A 19965-nucleotide genomic window follows, 5' to 3' on the forward strand; every position below is an offset into this window, starting at 1 on the left:
ATGAAAAATAACGTTTGTGGAGGCTGATGGGGACATCAAGTGACTAGATACCCTAAAGGATTGAGTCCCTGACCTATTCCCTGGCATGCACTAATGACTGGGACCTTGGCTGCAGAAAGTGTTCCAATCTTTTGTGCTTGTTGTTTTAGGCAGAGGAGTTTCGGGACACAGTGCACATGCTGTTGGAGTGGCTTTCTGAAGCAGAGCAAACGCTTCGCTTTCGAGGGGCTCTTCCTGATGACACAGAGGCCCTCCAATCTCTCATTGACACCCATAAGGTAATCCAGCCCTGGAGTTCAGTGATCTATGCTATCCACCCAATGAGAGCTGCCCCACCACTAAGAAAACAGCATTTGCTTGCAAATTTCAGCCATTATGTGAGAAGGAACAAACTCAGAATAGTTCAGCTCATTGGTTTAGTAGGAAGGAGAGGGAAGTGACTATTTGTTTTTACAAGAGTGATTCACATTGGTTGTAAACAAATAAAACGCCACCATAGTATATAAAGAAAATGTGAACTGTTTCCTCTTCTTCCCTGCATGCTCCTTTTTTTTTTTTTTTTTTTTTTTTTTTTTTTACTACCTATGGGTCCTCGTCTGATCCCCCAGAACTGTTTACTAAACTGTAGAGTATAACGCAGTATCTGGGGCCTCAGTCTGCCCTAATGAGGTGGGAAATATTTCCTTTTTTTAATTCTTGTAATTTTGATCTTACTTTTCTCATTGCATTCTCTCGTGGGTATTTTGTTTTATAGCTCTTTGTGTTTTTCCAAAACAAATATGTTCACAGATGTGGAAATGAAAGAAAATAAGAATTTTTAAGAGACAAATGAATTCAGAACAGGAAAAATACAGTACCACTGTGTCCTTAGTCTCTATTATCATCTCTAGCAGAACAAGTCATTTTTATTCTCACCTTCCAGCATCTTTGAGAACTAGAAAGAATAGGTAAGACAACAAAATACTATGCTTGAAGGTCATGAGGTAGGAACAAATTTAGGGTGTAATGAAGGGACAAGTGGGTGAAGCTGAGTGAATTAGAGACAGAATAGGCACTGTGAGAGGAAGGCAGCAATCAGAGCATTCTAACTATGTTAAGAGTTTTGTGTTCTGAATTAATAAAATTATGGGAGAAAAAAAGTCTTGAGATATCAAGTGTGGAACACACACCTGTAATCCCAACAACTCAGGAGGCTAAGGCAGGAGGATTGCAAGTTCAAGACCAGCCTCAGCAACTTAGCAAGACCCTGTCTCAAAATGAAAAATAAAAAGGGCTGGAAATGCAGCTCAATGGTAGAGCACCCCAGCGTTCAATCCTCAGTACCATTTAAACAAAACAAAACAAAACCAAAAAAAGCCAGAGATATACATACAGGCTTTTACAGATCTATGTCACCACATGTCAGAAAAAATAGTGAAATTTCTTTCCCCTCATTATTAATCATGTGGGTAGATTTAAGTTTTTATTTTTGAATCTTGTGTGTCTAGGAATTCATGAAGAAAGTGGAAGAAAAGCGAGTGGATGTTAATGCAGCGGTAGCCATGGGAGAAGTCATCCTGGCTGTCTGTCATCCTGATTGCATTACCACCATCAAACACTGGATCACCATCATACGAGCTCGCTTTGAGGAGGTGAGTCACCATGCACCCAAGAAAATGGAATGATAGTGGGTGATAAAGTACTATGGAGCTTTCTTTTCTATTTCCCTCAGATAGTAATCTTTCACTCAATGGGAATATCTCAACAAAAATTAACTTTTTAGTAAATACTTTTTGGCAATGTGCAGCAGTCTGGAAGAATAGTACTGATGTAATGATGAACTTGTTAGTGCCTTCTGATGGAGACAATGTGTGTTGCTTCCTCTTGTGTGAGAAGTCCTGTCTTTAATATTGGGTACTAGATCTGGATACTGGATCTGGATTCCTGGTTTCAGGAGAACCGATTGCCTATCCCAGCTCTTAGCCAAGCTTTCTCACTGGGGTAAGAGAGGAGCCTTTTGAGTGGCATGCAGTCTCTCCCCTAAAGAGTCATTTTGCAGATAAGATGAAAAGTCACTTTGAGACAAAGGGATGTGTTTGACAAATAGTTGCTATGGTTTCCTTCTCTCCACAGGTCCTGACATGGGCTAAGCAGCACCAACAGCGCCTGGAAACAGCCCTGTCAGAACTGGTGGCTAATGCTGAGCTCCTAGAAGAACTTCTGGCATGGATCCAGTGGGCTGAGACCACCCTTATTCAGCGAGATCAGGAGCCAGTCCCTCAGAACATTGACCGAGTTAAAGCCCTTATTGCTGAGCATCAGGTATCTTACCTCACTGGGGTTTTCTGTGCAGTCATGGAGTCCATTTCCTTTACCCTGTGTATTCCTTTTTAAATTGCTGCTTCACATATTACCACAAACTTAGCAGCTTAGAATAACAGTCTCACCTCACAGTTTCTGTGGATTGAGAGTCTAGACTTGTGTTAGCTGAGTCATCTTCTTGGGGTCTCATCAGGCTGAAATCGAGGTGTCAGCCAGTACTATAGTTCTCATCTGGAGTCCGGGATCCTCTTCCAGGCTCATTCAGGTGTTGGCAGAATTCACTTCCTTGCAGTTGTAGAACTGAGGTGTCCATTTTCTTGCTGGCTTTTAGCTCCTAGAGGCTGCCCTCACTGTGTTTTTAAAGCCAGCAAGAGAAAGTTTTCCCTTGTAGAGTCTTACATATGAAATGAAATGATGGCTATTCCATCATTTTCACAGGTGTTGCCCACACTCAGAGGGAGGGAATTACACAGGGCATGTATACCAGCAGTGGGATCCTTGTGGGGGGGCAGCTTAGAAATGTGGCCTTCGTTGCAGCCAAGGACCCAATGGCCTGTCCCCATTATACCTGGATTTGAAAAGAGCTCTTACCAGAGAGGAGTGCCTGACATGTGAGACCAAATCAAAAGAAGGAAAACTCAGTTGAGCTATCTTCATAATACACCTTTAGGAGGCAAATAAAGTTTATAACCATAATAATTTAGACTGAGTGCCAGCATGGTTCTTGTTTAGTTATACCTCTAAGTCAATATGACCTCTTTTGTTAATATGAATAACTACCCTAGCAAGTAGGAGCTCCCTATACTTCTATGAAGCTTGCCTTCCTCACTTTCCCTGCTGACTTCAAGGTCATTCCTGTGTCTTCAAGCTCTCTCCTTCTGTTTACTCTTTCTCCAAAGCCTCCAGAAATGTTCCCGTCATGTTACCACCATTGTCACCTGTTTTATTCTCCAACCAAGCTTCGTGTTCCCCACCTTCTTTCCTTGGTTCCCATGCACTCCACCAGCCCCTGTGGTCTAGCTCCCACCCCATTAGACCACTGATACAGTCCCAGGCACATCTTACTGACTAAGTCAATTGGATGTTTTTCAGTCCTTATCTTATTTAACATGTAGCACATTTGGCTCTTCCTGACCATTCCTTCTCAAGTCATCTGAACTGGTTCCTATTTCTGCTTGTTAATCTTGATGTTCCTTAAGTTTCCTTGGTGCTTTTCTCACATTGCTTGTTTTATCTAGCCCAACAGCTTTAGACATCACCTATAAGCCAAGGACTTCTGCATCTTTTTTTTTTTTTTTTTTTTTTTTTTTTTTTTTTCATCTTTAGCATCATTGCCTTCCAAAGTGCAGACATATGGTAAACTGGAGGCAGCTCTGAAACTATGTTTTATATTTGATTCCTTGCCTAACCCCACCCCTCTCAAACCTGCTTCCTCTTTGTTCATTCACCCGGTCCCCCAGCACAGAAGCCAGTGATGGATCTGGAATTCTTCCATTCCTCTCCTCCCTACATCTAGCCTTTTACTAGGTCTTATCTGTCCTGCTTCCAGAATGTCTCTTGGTTCTGTCTTTCCTACCATAACTAAGGTCCTCACCATGTTTTGCCTCAATTACTACAATGATTTCCTAACCTGTCTTCCTATTACTAGTCATTCCCTACCCCCACTTACCCATCATTCTATTTTCTACAGTGAAGTCAGGGTGATAGCTGTAAAATAGATTTGATTATGTCACCTGGATCAAAATCTTTCAGATGTCTCCCATTGCTCCCAGAATAAAATTCCATCCTTTAGCCTGTCAAGGCCTTTCTTGACCTTTGTCCTGCTTGCCTCTCTAGCCCCACCTCTTGCCAGTCCTCTCATTGCTCCTGTCCTCAGCCAGTTAGTGGAAGGGTCCCAGTTTACAATCCTGTCCAACTCCCCTAGCTCTGCCTAGGCTGTGCCCTCTATCTGAACTACCTCCCCCATTCTTCACTGATTCTTCACTTCTCAATATCAATATTGGGCTCAAGCCCCAACCTTTAGGTGATTTCCTTGCCACCTCAGTCTGTGAGTTACTCGTCCTCATCTTCCTAGACACCTGTATGGCATTTAGTGCTCTGAATTCTTGACTTTCATCACTTAGTTGTGAGCTGCTCAAAATCAGACCATGTCTTCCTCTTTCAGGTCTTTATAGCCCCTGAGAAAGTACCTTGCTGAGTCAGATTTTTTAAATGGAATAAAAGTATGCAAAGGCTTCTATCACTTGGGCAATCTGCCATGAGCTTTGGCCTTTGTTAATAAGAAGTTATAAATAAGAAGCTGACTATTGCCATTTTAGATGAAGAAAATGCTCAACTCTTTTTTGTGTTTTTGTATTTAACAGACATTTATGGAGGAAATGACACGCAAACAGCCCGATGTGGACCGGGTTACCAAGACATACAAAAGGAAGAATATAGAGCCTACCCATGGTCCTTTCATCGAGAAATCCCGCAGTGGTAGTAGTATGTTTCCAGCCCACTATTTTAGGATGCTTCCTTCCTGTTAATTGGAGATGAGCATTTTTTAAGCATGTGTCAAAAGAATAACTTTTTAATTTTCAAAACCCTATTGGTTTTTAACCAAATCTGTTTTTTTAAACTTGTTTTTCTTACAAAGTAGTCATACTCTGTTTTCTTGGGTTACTGTACAATAACAAGATGGTATAGTGTGTTCTTTGGCAATGGCCGTTCTACTGTTTTGGTCCCCGGTGCCTGCTGTTCACATTTGGTTTGCACTAATTTAATTGTAACATAAACCAACTCCTATAGAATCCCCTGCTTTTTTCATTGAGTCGATATGTCTTCAGTCCACTATGGACCCTAGAATTGGTTGGAGATACATGGGAAACATGTAAGTACCTGTTGGCTGAGAGGAGGATCAGTAGTTTTGGAATTAGTATGCATTCATGTTGCCAAATTCCATGTTTCTTTTCTCCATTATGAACTGGATAGCATTATAGAGATCTCTTACATTCACATAAGAGATCTGTTTTTGAACTGTTTGTTTTTGAACTGACAAAACCAGCTATTCTAATCTTGTGGTTATTTTTCCTTTTAGGGAAATCCTTAAGTCAGCCTACACCTCCTCCCATACCAATCCTCTCACAATCTGAAGCAAAAAATCCACGAATCAACCAGCTCTCTGCCCGCTGGCAGCAGGTGTGGTTGCTAGCCCTGGAGCGCCAGCGGAAGCTGAATGATGCCTTGGATAGACTAGAGGAGGTAATGCTCTACTGAGTGTCCCTTATGTGAGTCTGTTGTGTAAAAAGTCCTTCCCAGGGTTCTTCTATGACCTGTGTGCCTTCACCTACTTCTTCAGAAGTAGAATCAGACAAGCCAGGTGTGGCACATGCCTATAATCTCATGAACTTAGTAAGGCCCTCAGCAGCTTAGCAAGACCCCATCTCAAAAAATAAAAAGGAATGTAGCTCAGTGGTTAAGTGCCCCTGGGTTCAGTCCCCGATGCCATTTAAAAAAAAAAAAAAAAAAAAAAAAAAATTAAGAAGTAGAATTAGACCCACAATGAGCCAGTACTCCTTCTTTCAAGCTCCTGAATGAGAAGACCCATTCATGAGAAAACCACTCATACGGCAGAGGAGGCTGTAGCATCTGGTTGTGGAAAGCAGTTAACCAGCCAGTTCCAGCCTGATTCTTCCAGGCACCTTGCTGTGGTTGAGAACCAGGGACATAGCCTTGACAGTTATCTCCAAATGTGTAGCTTAAAGAAATGAGCCCTTCACGTAGTTATATATACTACCCAATTATGAAATAGGAGTACTTTTTTACAATCTTGTTACTCTGTTGGTTTTCACTAAATCATGAAAAAGCAAATCATATTTAAACTCTCATTACCCAGTATAAAAATACATAGTACTGCACTTCCTAGTTTTTAAAACAAGCCTCTAATATCTTTCATATTTTTTTATTTGTGCATATCAAAGCAGCTCTGCCTGGAAGTGAGTGTTCTGTGTTTTTTGTTGTTATTTCTTGTAGGTCAGTTGAGTTTTTAAGCGTATTTGGTTCTTGGCGCTTTTTTCTCCCATTCCTTCCAACTTCGGAGTTTGAAAGATCAGGGGGAAAACTGCTGCACTCTTAAGTCATTCTGAGTGTGAATCACTGACAGTGCAAGTAACTGAAAATCACCCTGCCCACCACACAGGCCTGCTGTTTTCCATTAAGGCCAAACATTTAACATAAATGTCAGATGGGCAGTTTGATCCCTCTGGTGCCATTCCAAAGAAACATACGTGGGGGCAGGGTTGGGTTCCTCCGCTTCTGTCTAGAACTCAGATTTCCTCATTTAATTCTCAGAAAATAGTGGAAAACAGGAGTCTCCTTATGTGGGTCCTGTGTATGATCATACTATCTTTCAAAACAATGTAAGTGAGGGGTGCTGAAATCTCCCTTTGGGGTAGAAGCCTCTCCCTTACTACTAAGAGGGTGGTCCTTGGAAAAATCCAAAGGCAAAAAGCAAAACTGGTTCCACCCATTCTTGTTCTTCTTGTTCTGTATTTTCTGTGGTGGGGTTTTTCAGTTACCGTTACTCCTGCTACCCCCATTATACTGCAGCTTGTGTAAATAATCATGGCTTTAAGTGAAGGAGCCAGATTGTGCATTCACAAGAAACAACATGTAGATAGCATTGTTGGTGCCCCCAGAAGGCCTGCATGGCTTCACTGAATGTGTGAGAATTTCGGTATGCTCTGGGAAACCTTGAGGGCCATAAATAATAGGTCTTATTGACACTTCTGATTTCCGTCTAGTTGAAGGAATTTGCCAACTTTGACTTTGATGTTTGGAGAAAAAAGTATATGCGTTGGATGAATCACAAAAAATCTCGGGTAATGGACTTCTTCCGGCGCATCGACAAAGACCAGGATGGGAAGATAACACGTCAGGAATTTATCGATGGCATTTTAGCATCCAGTGAGTTCAGTTATAATTTCAAACACATGTCACATCTGGATTCCTTGTACTTACTTTATAGAAGTTGTGTACTCTGGCAAAACAGTCTCTCTGAAGTAAAAGTATATCTTGGGGAAGAACAATGTAACTGCCTGGGAAAAGTCATCTGTTGTTTTGATGGAGAGAAGAATCTCATTTCACTGGAAATTTAAAATATATATATATATATGTATATATATATATACACACATACACATATATATAGATAGACATATAGATATATAGACATATGTCTATATATGTATCTTGTTTGATACGTTGGGGCAAGCAAAAAACATTTGAGGTATAACTAAGAAACTAATTTCTGTGAATTACAAGGTTCTAAGTAAGACTTTTTTTTAAAACTTTGAAACTTCTTCATAAGTCAGGCATGATGGTACCCTCCTATAAACCGAGCAATTAGGAAACTGAGGTAGGAAGATCTCTAGTTGGAGTATAGCCTGGGGGACATAGAGAGACCCCGTCTCAACATTTTAAAAAATAAATAAAAAGGGTTGGGGACATCTCAATGTTAGAGTTCTCCTGGGTTCACAAAAAAAAAAAAAAAAAAAAAAAAAAAATTTTCACAAAAGCAGTTTCTGACCTGTCTATAATAGCTTATGACATGTTAGCAGAATACATAGTTCAGGCATAAAGCAGCTGAGTAACTTGCCAAGATCACAAAGCACTTCTCAAGCTGTATAACTTCAAGTGAGGAGGTCAGGGAAGCCCTGTCTATGCAGGTGATATTTGAACTGAGATCTCAGTGATGAGAAGGATTCAGCTATGTTAGGGTTTGTGGGAGGAGCTGGGACAGAGGGAATAGAAGGCACAGAATACTGAAGTGGGAACAAATTGGCACATTCTAGTAATGAAAAGGTTGACATAGCTGGTATGTTACAACCTAGAAGGAAAGGGGTGGAGTTGGAAGGATAGGCAGCAGTCAGTTAATGTAGGTCCTTGTCAGCAATAGTGAGAGTTCAAACACCATTCCGAAGACAGCAAGACAGTGGGGAGCCATCAGGTTTTTAGCTGAGAAACAATATAATCTGATTTATATTTTGACAAGTCACTCTGACCACTATGAATGTTCACATTTCCCTGTGGAAAGCAATTAAGAATGAATTCAGTAATCTAAGTGTAGAAAAAAACTTAATCTTAACTCAAAATTGAATTCTTCTGAAATAGCGACTCATCTAAACATCCAATAATTGTGATATTTTATGCCTTTTAGTATATCTGAAATACTACTTTAGTATTTTAATTCTTATAGGGAGTATAAAAGGCTATACACAGAAATTCCAAAGTCTTAACTATGATAGCCCCTAGATGCTAAATTTTTTTTAGTAATTTTTTTTAATCTTTATAAAAGTGGGGGGTTTTTCAGTGATTTTTTTTTTTTTTTAATTTTAATTTCAAATATATATAATTGCCACCCAACCAAGTAAGGCCTCTCAGTGTTTCAAACTGATTGCTTTTCTTCAGAGTTCCCTACGACCAAGTTAGAAATGACTGCTGTGGCTGACATCTTTGACCGGGATGGGGATGGCTACATTGACTACTATGAATTCGTGGCTGCTCTTCATCCCAACAAGGATGCTTATCGACCAACAACTGATGCAGACAAAATCGAAGATGAGGTATGAGGAATGACTGTCTTTTCAGTGTATTTTTAACCATAGATTTATACTTAGATTTTGTTGAATACAGTTACCATATCAGCCTTTTGACTTATTTGTGGGGAGGTAATTATTTGGAATTCTGTTTGGGGATCAGCTAGCTTTTGGGTAGTGTTTTGGAAAGCCCCAGAGGATGTCTGGCAACTGAGCTCTAACTCAACATAGATAAATTACTCCAGTGATCATGTCTGTGGTGCTATCAAGTCCACACAGAATCTTTAAGGGAACCACACTCATCCTGGTTTATAGGTACCATGTCACTTAGGATGGATTCATCTCAGTCCCGAACCCCCTGGAATGTGGTCTTCAAACACAGCATTCAGGGGTGAATTGTAATGTTTCATATGGTGTGTGCCCACCAAACTCTTGGTCTAGTTAAAAACTATTGTGTTGAAAATAGCAAATTCTTCAGTAGCACACAAAGATCCCAGGGTCTGTTGATAACAGATCTTGGGAAAGGAGGGACAGTGGTTCAGGTCTTAGGAGTAGCCCTGGGACACAATGTGATTTACTTCTGGGGAATTTCAGACTCAGGTTGAAATTCAAATCAGTTCATAATTCGCTTTATTGATCATTTGATTTTGATGCATGCATATTAGCACTTTCCTCTAAAGGAATTCTGAAGCAGGATGAAGAACATGTTGTATAATTACTTGGAATTTCTTTCTAGTCTGTCTTTCTCAATGTCTCTGTTATCTGTAAGAGCAGTGTGGATTAACTTGGATTAGAAGATAAATGCATATGTCAAAATCCTGAAATACCTAAAAAACAAGTAATGATGGTTTCTCTGTTTACATGTTAAAAGGGGGTCTTTATTTCTCTGACTAGGAAGTCTCATTCTACCCATCATGATTTATTTTTGTTATTGTTCCCAACCAATAGGTCACAAGACAAGTGGCGCAGTGCAAGTGTGCAAAAAGGTTTCAGGTGGAACAGATCGGAGAGAATAAATACCGGGTAAGGAAGAGAAGAGCCAGTCCTCTGTGGTGGTGGTTTCCTCACATGTGGCCCTTGTAGGTGAAAGGACCTGACACACAGCAGACTGGTAGCCCCATCTTCTGGTGCCTGGAGGCCCAGAGCCCATGGCCTTGAGATATGGTCACTGTCTGGCCCTCATCTCTAAAGGTCAAATGTCAGGTGTCCTGTTGAGCATAGTTACTGTATCTAGGTTGATAGTAGCTTGTATTTGACAAGATAGTAAACATTTAAGAATCGTCATCACACTGCTAACCAAAATCCTTAGGCAGCAGCATTGAAGGCACCTTTGGAAACAATTGTATCTACTGACTGATTATTCACCCCAAAAAGGCAGTTGTCATGAGCATGAGCAACTTCCAGGTCCCTAGAGGACTGGAGGAACTGTGTCAAGGCCCAAAACAAATGCTGTGCCTGCTCTGATAGATGGGACCTGGGCACACTGGGGAGGCTAGATGTGGCCATAATAGTAAACTACACTTGTATTTTAGCTTCTTTGGGACCAGGGTCAGGGCCATAGAAGGAATCCAAAACAGGACTCCTAAAATATATTTAGCAGTTCATTGGGAGTCCCAAAGTCCTAAGAAAAATCTGTGTTTGGCAAAGAAGCTATAGATGATCATGCTTGGTTGAAACACAGAAAAATCCACATTTCATTAGTGCCTCAAAAATGTCCTCAGACTACACCAAATCCACATCAGGCTGCTATTAGCTGAGGGCTGCTGAGTGACTGTGCCTTGAATTCAACCCAGACCATTTAGTTAAAGCTCCAAGTAATTCTACACTTGCTTGTTAGGGTTTGTGTTCTTGTTTTTAACAAGAGCAACAGAGCAAAAGGTTAGGCCTTCTTAATTTGTAAAATCATAACCCTATGACAGGATTTCAGTCAGTACAGTCAGTGTATATTCAAAACACTGGTTACATGATGATATGATTTCATTCCTTAGTGTTAATTTGACAAAATGTTCTCTTTTTTTCCCTCCATCCTTTACTCTTACTGTCTGTAGTTCTTCCTCGGCAATCAGGTACAGTGTGCCTTGCAACATTCTCCTCAGTGGATATGGTCTGTGTAGCTGATACTGCCTGTTCTTTGCTGTGGGGAGAGGACATAATCTGAAGCATGCCTGGGTCACATCTGGTTGTCTTACCAAGTGGAGAAACTGCTAACAGGGCCAATATTGTAAAGCTATCTCAGTTCCAAAAGGATCAAAGTACATTCGTTCTTTTTAAGAAAAAAAAAAAAAAAAAAGATTAAAAATTCTAATCAAACTTAGAGTGGTTAAAGATAATATTATGCTTCATTGAGTTATAAGTGAAATGACTTGGAAAATTAAAACTGTGGTTTCAATCCATTTTACTTGTAAGATGAGCCTCTCTTGTACTTCTATATTGAAAATCACAACACAGTTCTTCCTGATTTTTATTATAATGTATACTGAGTCAAAAAGTTGTAGTGCTTTAGTACTATCTCTATAAATACTTCATTAATATTTATAATTACTTACACTTATAACATTCCAGAGATGTATAGTGTAGAAATAATTGACCATGGCCTAAAGTTTGCTAATTATGACCAACCAGCTAAAAGCTAATGAGATCAAATTAGACTCATATGAAAGATTGCTTTGACTCCGCTTGGTAACTCTAACCTTTCAGATCTTTTTGAGGGCTCTTGGGTCCTCTGTCTTCAAACGTCAAAGAAAGTTGCATGAGTAAAATCTGTCTCTCTGATGTGAAATTAGAAACACTAAGAGTTGATTTGAGGCCCTCAGTCAATGCTCAATTCCAGGTACTGCCAATAATCACTAACTACAGTAATGTTCTGGGCCAGTGGCAAGAGCGGGATAGAAATAAACTGAAGATGAGAACAGTCAAGTGGCTTTAAATAAATCCTTGCAGTAGAGCGCCCAGCATGCCTGCTTCCTGGTGACCATTCAGGTACTAGGGCCTCTTCGAAGGGACACTGATGCCCTCCTCCACTGCTTTATTGACTGAAAGAGGGTCACATGAATCTTTCTAATGTTATGAATAGGATTATAAAATTATTTTATATCAAAAGTGCCTGAGGCTTCAAAGAGCACATGTCACTGTCATACGGCAAATGTCACAGCCATGTTAAGAACCCAGTTCCCTGTGAGAAAAGGAAACAGTGGTTACTGGCCTACAGGACTCTGGTTCTGAGTTCTCAGCCTATCTAACAACCCTATTCTGTAGGTTTCTATTTTGAGAGCTGTTGTAACTCCTACCACTAGTCACTCCCAGCCTCAACTTCCCCAACTACTCTGGTCCTTGCCTTGGATCAAACTTTCTTTCCCCAGAGCTCAGCAGAATCTTTCTAATAGCGCTTCAGTAAGAAATTAAAGGGAAGCCAACTGTGAGATAAATGAAGTAGTAAACTCTGGGACATGGTATTCAAAGAATAAAGTCCTCACTCTGGAGGACACACAGGTGCATATTATTCTTTTTCCTTACGTATACAAAGAAATCCCAGATAGTGACTTAAGGGTCATTGTGCTTGATCTGGTGAAACCTAGCTGCCTCCCAGAACAATCTTCCTACACAGCCGGGGACAACTGCCCTCTAGGACAGAGCATTTCCTCCCTCATAGTTGAGATGAGTGCTGCTTTCGCCCCACCATGCTATTGCTGTAATCACTTGTATAAAATTTTTTTAAACTATGAAAAAAATAGTATAGGGCTATTTATATTCAAGTAAAGGGCTAGGACAGAAGGGACAAGATTTTTCAGTGTCCTCGCCTATATAAATAGTGCATTTGAGTCAGAACTGTTGAGAAATACGGAGAACTACCACCAGTTTATTAATGAGGGAGGATGGTTGTATGTCCTCAAACATCCTTTCTCACCTTTTCTGTTTTTCTGCCTTGTTTCAAAGTTATTCTTCTTTATAACTTTGAAAATGCTGATTATATGATTAAATAGTCCCTTCTCCACCCCCCTGAGAACATCCTCCTTGAATTAAATAACTTTAGGAATTCAGTTTCTTTAACCAAATGTTTGATGTTTGTTTTGGAATCTCAGCATGCTTCTCCTTTGTTGCCTCTTACTTCATTTTGGGAAGAGTGCTGTTTATACAATGGGAAACTCCAGATAGCAACATAGAGAGTAGGAACATTAGAACAAAAGGGAAAAAACAAATACTTGAAGATCATGCTTGTTCCAAGGTCCAGAATAATTACTAAATACTATTTAGAATTATGGGCAATTAAAATTTTTATTTCTTCAACTCAATTTTAGAATAAATACTTTCTGATCAGTTGGTAGCTTGAAGAAACCTTTTCTGCTGGTGACATTGCAATTAGAGAATACTTAGGGTTTATGTCTGAAAATCAGATGCAAAAAGTCTGTTTTTCTTCCAAGCTTGTAATAATGATGCTTTGCAAGGGTTTCCTTATGGCTTGACATAGAATTTGCTATTTTCCGTTTAACTTTTGAGCACACTGTATTCAGAAGTTGACATCCACCCCGTTTCTTTTCGGAAAACAAATTTGCATAACACAATGTAGGCACTGATTTGGGCAGAATCTTTAAGAGAATCAAAGCAGGAGAACATTTGTCTATCTTCCCCCTCTCCTTTTGGTGTAGGGGTGTGAACAGGAGGAGCAAACTCTATCCCAATGGAAAGTACTTCAAGACATGGGTCTGTAGCTTGATGTTTCTGCTTTCCTGTTTGTTAACCCTCTTGTGAAAAATGCAAAATGGAGTTTAAATTTCTCCCAAAACTGTCACATTGTCATTCCTTCTGAATACAGTTTGCTTAAGGGGAAAAAGTATAAATCCCCTCTAAGGCATACTCATTAAATTTTCCTTGATTCTACAGTTTGGGGATTCTCAGCAGTTGCGGCTGGTCCGTATTCTGCGCAGCACAGTGATGGTCCGGGTTGGCGGAGGATGGATGGCCTTGGATGAATTTTTAGTGAAAAATGATCCCTGCCGAGGTAAGGAAGCATCCTGAGTGTGAGATACATGTTAGGATGTTAGGTAGGGACACACTGTTCATCTTTCATGATTATAGAAGTGTTGGTGGGTCTTCGTTTTTTGTTTTGTTACGCAACTTAGTCACTGTCCCACCTACCACACATTAGAACTCAGGTGCTAGGGAAAAAAGGCTAAAGAGGTTGATGCTGTCAGGGAGAATGCAGAAACGAGAATTTAGACTTCAGTGATATCATCTGAACGATCCAGATTGGAGTGTTAACCCCAGCCTAGCACACAGAGCCTAAGAGCCCTTTAGATCCCTGTATCTTAGAGCCTAGATCCCTTCTATAATTCCTGTGGCAGCAACTCGAGAGTATTGGGTCCTTCCCATACAGGGAAGAATTGGTAAATCCCCTTGACCAGGAGGGAGGTTAAAGGACACCTATCAATAGCACAGACACTTCTAAGACAGATGATCACCTAAAACCATGGGGTGTCTTCCTGTTAAACATGAAAAGGCTGGCCGGCCCACTGCACAAAGGTGAAAGAAAGCTGTCAAATAAGCAGCAAAGGGGAAAATGACCAAATCCCTGTTGCCAAATCCCGCTCAGCTACACCCTTTCCTTTTTCCTGTTAGCAGAGCTACATGTGGGTGTATAGAGTCTCCCCCACTGTCTGCCAGTTTGTCTTTCTTGACTAGTTTCTGCATTTCCAGCTCTGTCTCTTGTTTCTTTGTGTTTACATATTTTTTATTCTAGTTCACCATCCTGGGAGTAAAATAAAGCGCTCTGATTCCAGCTCTTCGATTTCCAGTCAGTCTCCCATAGGTTGGCTTTTACCCTTTGTCCCTCTTCCCCATGCCCTCACCCGTGGAGAATGGCTTTGCTTCCTAAACTATAATACCTCTTGGCTCTTGATATCTGCTGCCTTCATGAATGCTTGAAATAGCCAAACCATCGCTTTTCCAACTATTCTACATTGATAGGGCATGAAACACTCCTATTGAGACAGTATCCATAGAATTTGTTCTGTATTCTATTTACTTAACAAATGCTTCTATACCCTTTTGTGCCACACACTTTTATTACAAATAACACATTTATGTCTCTTAACCACCCTATGAGGCGTGGATACTATTATCTCCATTTTATAGAATAGGAAATTAAGGCATAGAAAATTTAAATAACTTGGTCAGAGACAGGCAGCCAGTAAATGGCAGAAGTAAGATTCAAATCCAGGTCAGTGTGACCACTATTCTCTGTGTCTCAGAGGCTCACATACCTGCTTGTTATGTGTTTTCTACAGAGTTGGTCCAGCCTACATATTCAATTATGAAGGTTTATTTATTTACATAGCATAAATGTTACAGTACAGTTATATAACTTCTTTGGAAGTGGTTTATAGTTGTTTTCTGAAGCACTTAGGACAGAGCTAAAACATGCAGTTCTCAGATGAATTCAGATATGCCCATAAATTTTTCCTCTTATTTTAACTCATTCTGCATTTACTCTAAGAAACAAGCATAAAAGCTAAACACTGAAATCTCCATTAGAAGTTTTTTTTTTTTTAAAGTTGATTTTGAAAACACCTTTTCTGATAAAAAAACTTTTGAAAGAATTTAATCAGTTTGAGAATTTAATTATATCATAAGCCAATGTCCTTGATTTAAGTGTTCCTTCGTTATTTTAAATGAAAGGAGCAATATATATAATTTTAACTTTAACCCAGTAAAACATTATTTATTTCTAGATTTATTAATAAAGTTTTTATTTTCCTGTCATGTATGATTGGACTAAACAAAAGAAATACTGCATGTGGCATTGTGGAATCCTCGGTTGCCTGTTTATTTGCTGCCTGCTCTAATGACAATAACATTATGCTGCTGGCTAAGGAGAATACTGCTTGCTTTATTCTTATTATCTAAAAATTGGAATCCCAAGGAAATTTGGGAGGGCCACCTAGTAGCTCTTTTCTGTGGATCGTGGTAGCCTTTTTCAGCAGCCCTCGGAGCAAACAAGGTAAGGCTTTTCCATCTCTCTCCGAGAGTTCCCTCCTCGAATTCATGATCACCTCCATCTTTTAGCTGTGGAGTAAAGATCTCCCCAGTATTTTTAGATGTTCTAACTCTACTAATGATGGACAAGATGAGTTATTTCTAGTCATATAAAAGATAGTGTTAGGGGGTGGGGCTTTGTCTCAGTGGTATAGTGCTTGCCTATGTTCAATCTCCAGCATCCACCCCTAACCCCAACCCCCCACCCCCGAAATAGTGTTAGTTAGGAAATGAACACGTAAGGGCTGGAGTGAATGGCAGTGAGTTGGAAGAGCATGAATATGAAAAAGAGAAGTTACTTGAAACTAGGGTTCTGTGGGATTAATATGGCTTCTAGAAACACTCTTGTGGTAGAGTTTATCTTCATTTCTGGTGCATTTCCTTGTCCTCTGTACTACATGGAACATTATACTGAGGATGACATAAAGTTGTACCAAGGTTCTTGATGCCAGGGTACACCATTATCATTTGTTATTTCCTTTTACATAACGGTTGAGAATGATGGAAGATCTCCAACTGCGTTGCTTTAGCCAAATGTAAAAAAGTAAAAATATTCCACTAGGTAAGTTTGCCAGTTATATAATTTCCTGGTAATGCCACAGTCAGAGATTTTAATTTCTGTCTTCATCCATGGCAAAGGAAATCATAATGCTTTGGGTAAGAATAAAAGCAACACTCCTACCTCAAAAGTGGTTATTCTGTACATAGGCTACTATGTATGTTTTTAAGCATCAGACTTATAACTTCTCCCAAATTAAAAAAACTAGAAGTGTTTATTTATGGAAATTTAAAAGGCACAACTTGGCTTAGAACTGATTTTTAATATCTGTAAAATACACATAAGATTTACTGTCTTAATAGTTTTTAAGTGTATTTTTAAAAACATTCTCACTGTACCACACATCCATGAATCTGTCTTCATCTTGTAGAACCAAAATCGTGCACCTATTAAATGGTAGCTTATAAATGAGTATTTACTAACTGGCCTATTCCATTATCAGGTTCCCCTTAGAAAATGATGGCCTCTCTGACAGTTGAAGAGTTAAACCTGAGATGGCTACCATTAGTATATTCCAATAGCTTCAGCTATAGATCTGTCCTCCAGTGAAAAGAATCGTGAGGGAATGTTCTATCAGAATAGTCAACTGTGAAGCTGGGCACAGTGGCACACACCTATAATTCCAGCATCTTGGGAGGCCAAGACAGGAGGACCACAAGTTCAAGGCCAGCTTCAGCAATTTATGAGACCCTGTTTCAAAATGAAAAATAAAAAAGGGCTGGGGATGTGAGTCAGTGATTAAGCACTCCTGGGTTCAATTCCCAATACCAAAAAAATAAATAAATAAATAAAGTCAAATGTTTGGACTGAGGTGTGGCTCAGTGGCAGAGCACTTGCCTAGCATGAACAGAGCCCTAGAATTGATCCCCGTCACCATAGAGACACAAAAGTCAAATGTTTACTGGAAAGTTTTTTTCTAACTGCAAGGCGCTAAGCAACTTGGTGCGACCCTGTCTCTTAATAAAATAAAAAATAGGGCTGGGGATGTGACTCAGTAGTTGAGCACCCCTGAGTTCAATCCCCAATATCTAAAAAAAGAAAAGAAAAATACACCCTGTGTTTAGAAAATAATCCCAGCAACTCAGGAGGCTGAGGTAGGAACTTCACAAGTTCAAAGCCAGCCTCAGCAATTTAGCAAGGCCCTAAGCAACTTAATGAGACCTGGTCTCAAAATAAAAAGGTCTGGGGATGTGGCTCAGTTGTTGAGCCCCCTCCCCCCCCCCCGGGGTTCAATCCCTGATACCAAACAAAAAAATACTTAAAATATTTTTATTGTTAGTAACTTTAGCCTACCCTGCTGGCTTCTGCATTGAGAAAAATGTTTACTTTTTTACCCTTGGAATTGCCACAGAAATTCACAGCATTCAACCATTAAACTGTTGTTTGTTGTCCCTACTCCCAGCCTTTCTTTCTGGGTTTCTTACCAGAGTAAAGGTTTTTTTTTTTTTTTTTTTTTTTTTTTTCCCCCTCTGTACTGGGGATTTGAACCCAGGGCCCTGCTCTTGCAAGGCAAGCACTCTACCAACTGAGCTATCTCCCCAGCCCTCAGAGTAAAGGTATTAACTGCTTCCTTAACTTCTTTCTAATTCTAAAGATTGGCTGCTACAAGAATATTTCTAAAGAAGTCGATTTTATTGGGCTGGGGACATAGCTCAGTTGGTAGAGCGCTTGCCTCACATGCACAAGGCCCTGGGTTCAATCACCAGCACCACCCAAAAAAAAGGAAGAAAGAAAGAAAAAAGAAAAATCAATTTTATTTCTCCCAAATAATACATGTATGAAATGTTCCCTATAAAGAATCATTTCCTTGTCTTACATGTTCAAATATTCTCTTTCAAAATGTGAGATTTCCCTGGGAATTGTAGCATATTAAGCTAATACTGCTCAGAGATGCCTTAGGATAAATTAATCATTCATTGCTCTCTACTAAGATGAGAGTACTGAAATATGGAAATTTTAATATTGTAAGCTTAAGGATGTATGCTCCAGGATGATGGAAAATAAAGAAGAAGGAAAATGGAAGAGATAAGTTTCTAAAGACTACTTTCACCTACAGCTTCTCTAGCCAATGAAAAACTCCCTATGAGGTGACCATTGATCGGAGGTTTCCTGTGAAACAGACTGTCTCATTACGTTTATTTCTTTATAATGACTAAGCACAACTTGGGAACTTGATGATCTGGATTTTGCCAGCATTCTGCTGCTGGAAAGTCCAGTGAGGCACCTTTGGGTCCTCAGCAGTCATCTAATGATGCATCATCTAATGATGTGCCTCCCCCACGGCAGCCTCCATTTCTGACTCGGTCATGACAGGAATTTAGCCTAGGATTCAACTGGTTCAGACCACAAAATGCAGCCTTAACTCTTCTGGTGATAATACTGGATAATCTCTATTCCTGTAGACCTTTCTTACAGAAAACTGTTCTCTCTGCTCTTTTAAGTTGCTATTTCTTTCCATATTCTAACTATTGTAGTTTGGCAGGCCTGAATTTAACCTTGTGGTTTCAGTAATGAAAACTCATGTATTTGCATTGTGGCCAGAGAGCTAGACAGCAAACCTTGCTGGGCTGGCTTTGTGCTTCTGTTCTTCATCCCTGAAGAAGGAAGGAGCGCTTCTTAATGGAAGGCCTCATGAAGGTCGTAAGATCCATCCCTTGAAAAGGCTGACAGGCTGCCCCATTTTCAGAGGCTACTGGACTTGTGGAAACCCTAAACATGAGGTCGACGCTGGGATCCAAAGGTAAAGCTAGTCCCTGCCTCGAGAAGCTCACAGCCCAGTGCAGGGAGCGCATGTGAGTAAAGAGATGCCCTTCAGTTGGTACAGTGAGCGAGTTGGGAGAGCGAGGCAGGGAGATGGGTCTGCTCACACAGGTGGAGAGGGCGTCAGGACAAGCAGGTGTTGCTTCAGCTGCATCAGAGAGAGGCGACACTGGACAGAGAGGGCCCCTGGCCATTCTCCGTTCAGGAAGCCACAGGTTCAGGTGTACAGGAGTGTCAACAGCGGGATAGGAAGGAAACCACCATTAGTCCCACGTGACAGTGGAAAAGTGTGCAAGGTTGGTGACCAGATAAGACTGTGGAGAGGGGTTGGCAGCTGGGACCAGGTGGTGGAGACCAGGCCACTGTCCATTGGGCACTCGGTCACACAGTGCCTGCCTGGTTCCCAGGACACAGTCCTCAGAAAAACAAAAAATCATGGTCAGATGCTTTTGAAAGATGCTGAGTTAAAGCTAAAGATGTGGCTTTTACTGCGAGACTCTCGAGCTGACAAAGTGCTAGCCGCCTCAGGGCTCTCCCAAGGGGGAGATGAAGAGGACAGTGTTTACCAAACCCCTCCCAGAGGAACCTCTCAGAAGCTTCAGTGTGGGAAACTCTAAGCAGTGAAATCTCTACACAAGCAGATTTTTATCTAGAAATGTGTGCTGGGAGATGAGTGAGGGCAGGTGGGTCATGAGCGTGGCAGCAAGGAGACCGGTTGGAAGATGCTGCAGTCACCAG

The 19965-nt window shown here is 40.5% G+C and overlaps 1 protein-coding gene across 13 annotated transcripts in view; it reads left to right on the forward strand.

The window, feature by feature from the left end:
* Positions 1 to 19965, forward strand: part of MACF1 (microtubule actin crosslinking factor 1) — a 342663-nt gene that overhangs the window by 312965 nt on the left and 9733 nt on the right. For 5 of the 13 annotated variants that reach the window (XM_079112954.1, XM_079112956.1, XM_079112957.1 and 2 more), the window contains 9 exons: positions 150 to 278; positions 1488 to 1631; positions 2113 to 2301; positions 4665 to 4785; positions 5381 to 5544; positions 7086 to 7248; positions 8752 to 8906; positions 9828 to 9902; positions 13758 to 13875. In XM_079112954.1, coding sequence (XP_078969080.1) covers positions 150 to 278; positions 1488 to 1631; positions 2113 to 2301; positions 4665 to 4785; positions 5381 to 5544; positions 7086 to 7248; positions 8752 to 8906; positions 9828 to 9902; positions 13758 to 13875 — 1258 coding nt within the window. Of the gene's footprint in view, positions 1 to 149; positions 279 to 1487; positions 1632 to 2112; positions 2302 to 4664; positions 4786 to 5380; positions 5545 to 7085; positions 7249 to 8751; positions 8907 to 9827; positions 9903 to 10927; positions 10946 to 13757; positions 13876 to 14613; positions 14683 to 19965 lie in introns of all 13 variants that reach the window. The other 8 variants (XM_079112948.1, XM_079112960.1, XM_079112959.1 and 5 more) reach the window with 2 other exon arrangements.

The sequence above is a fragment of the Sciurus vulgaris genome (genome assembly GCF_902686455.1).
Source record: "Sciurus vulgaris genome assembly, chromosome: 1".
NCBI lineage: Eukaryota > Metazoa > Chordata > Mammalia > Rodentia > Sciuridae > Sciurus > Sciurus vulgaris.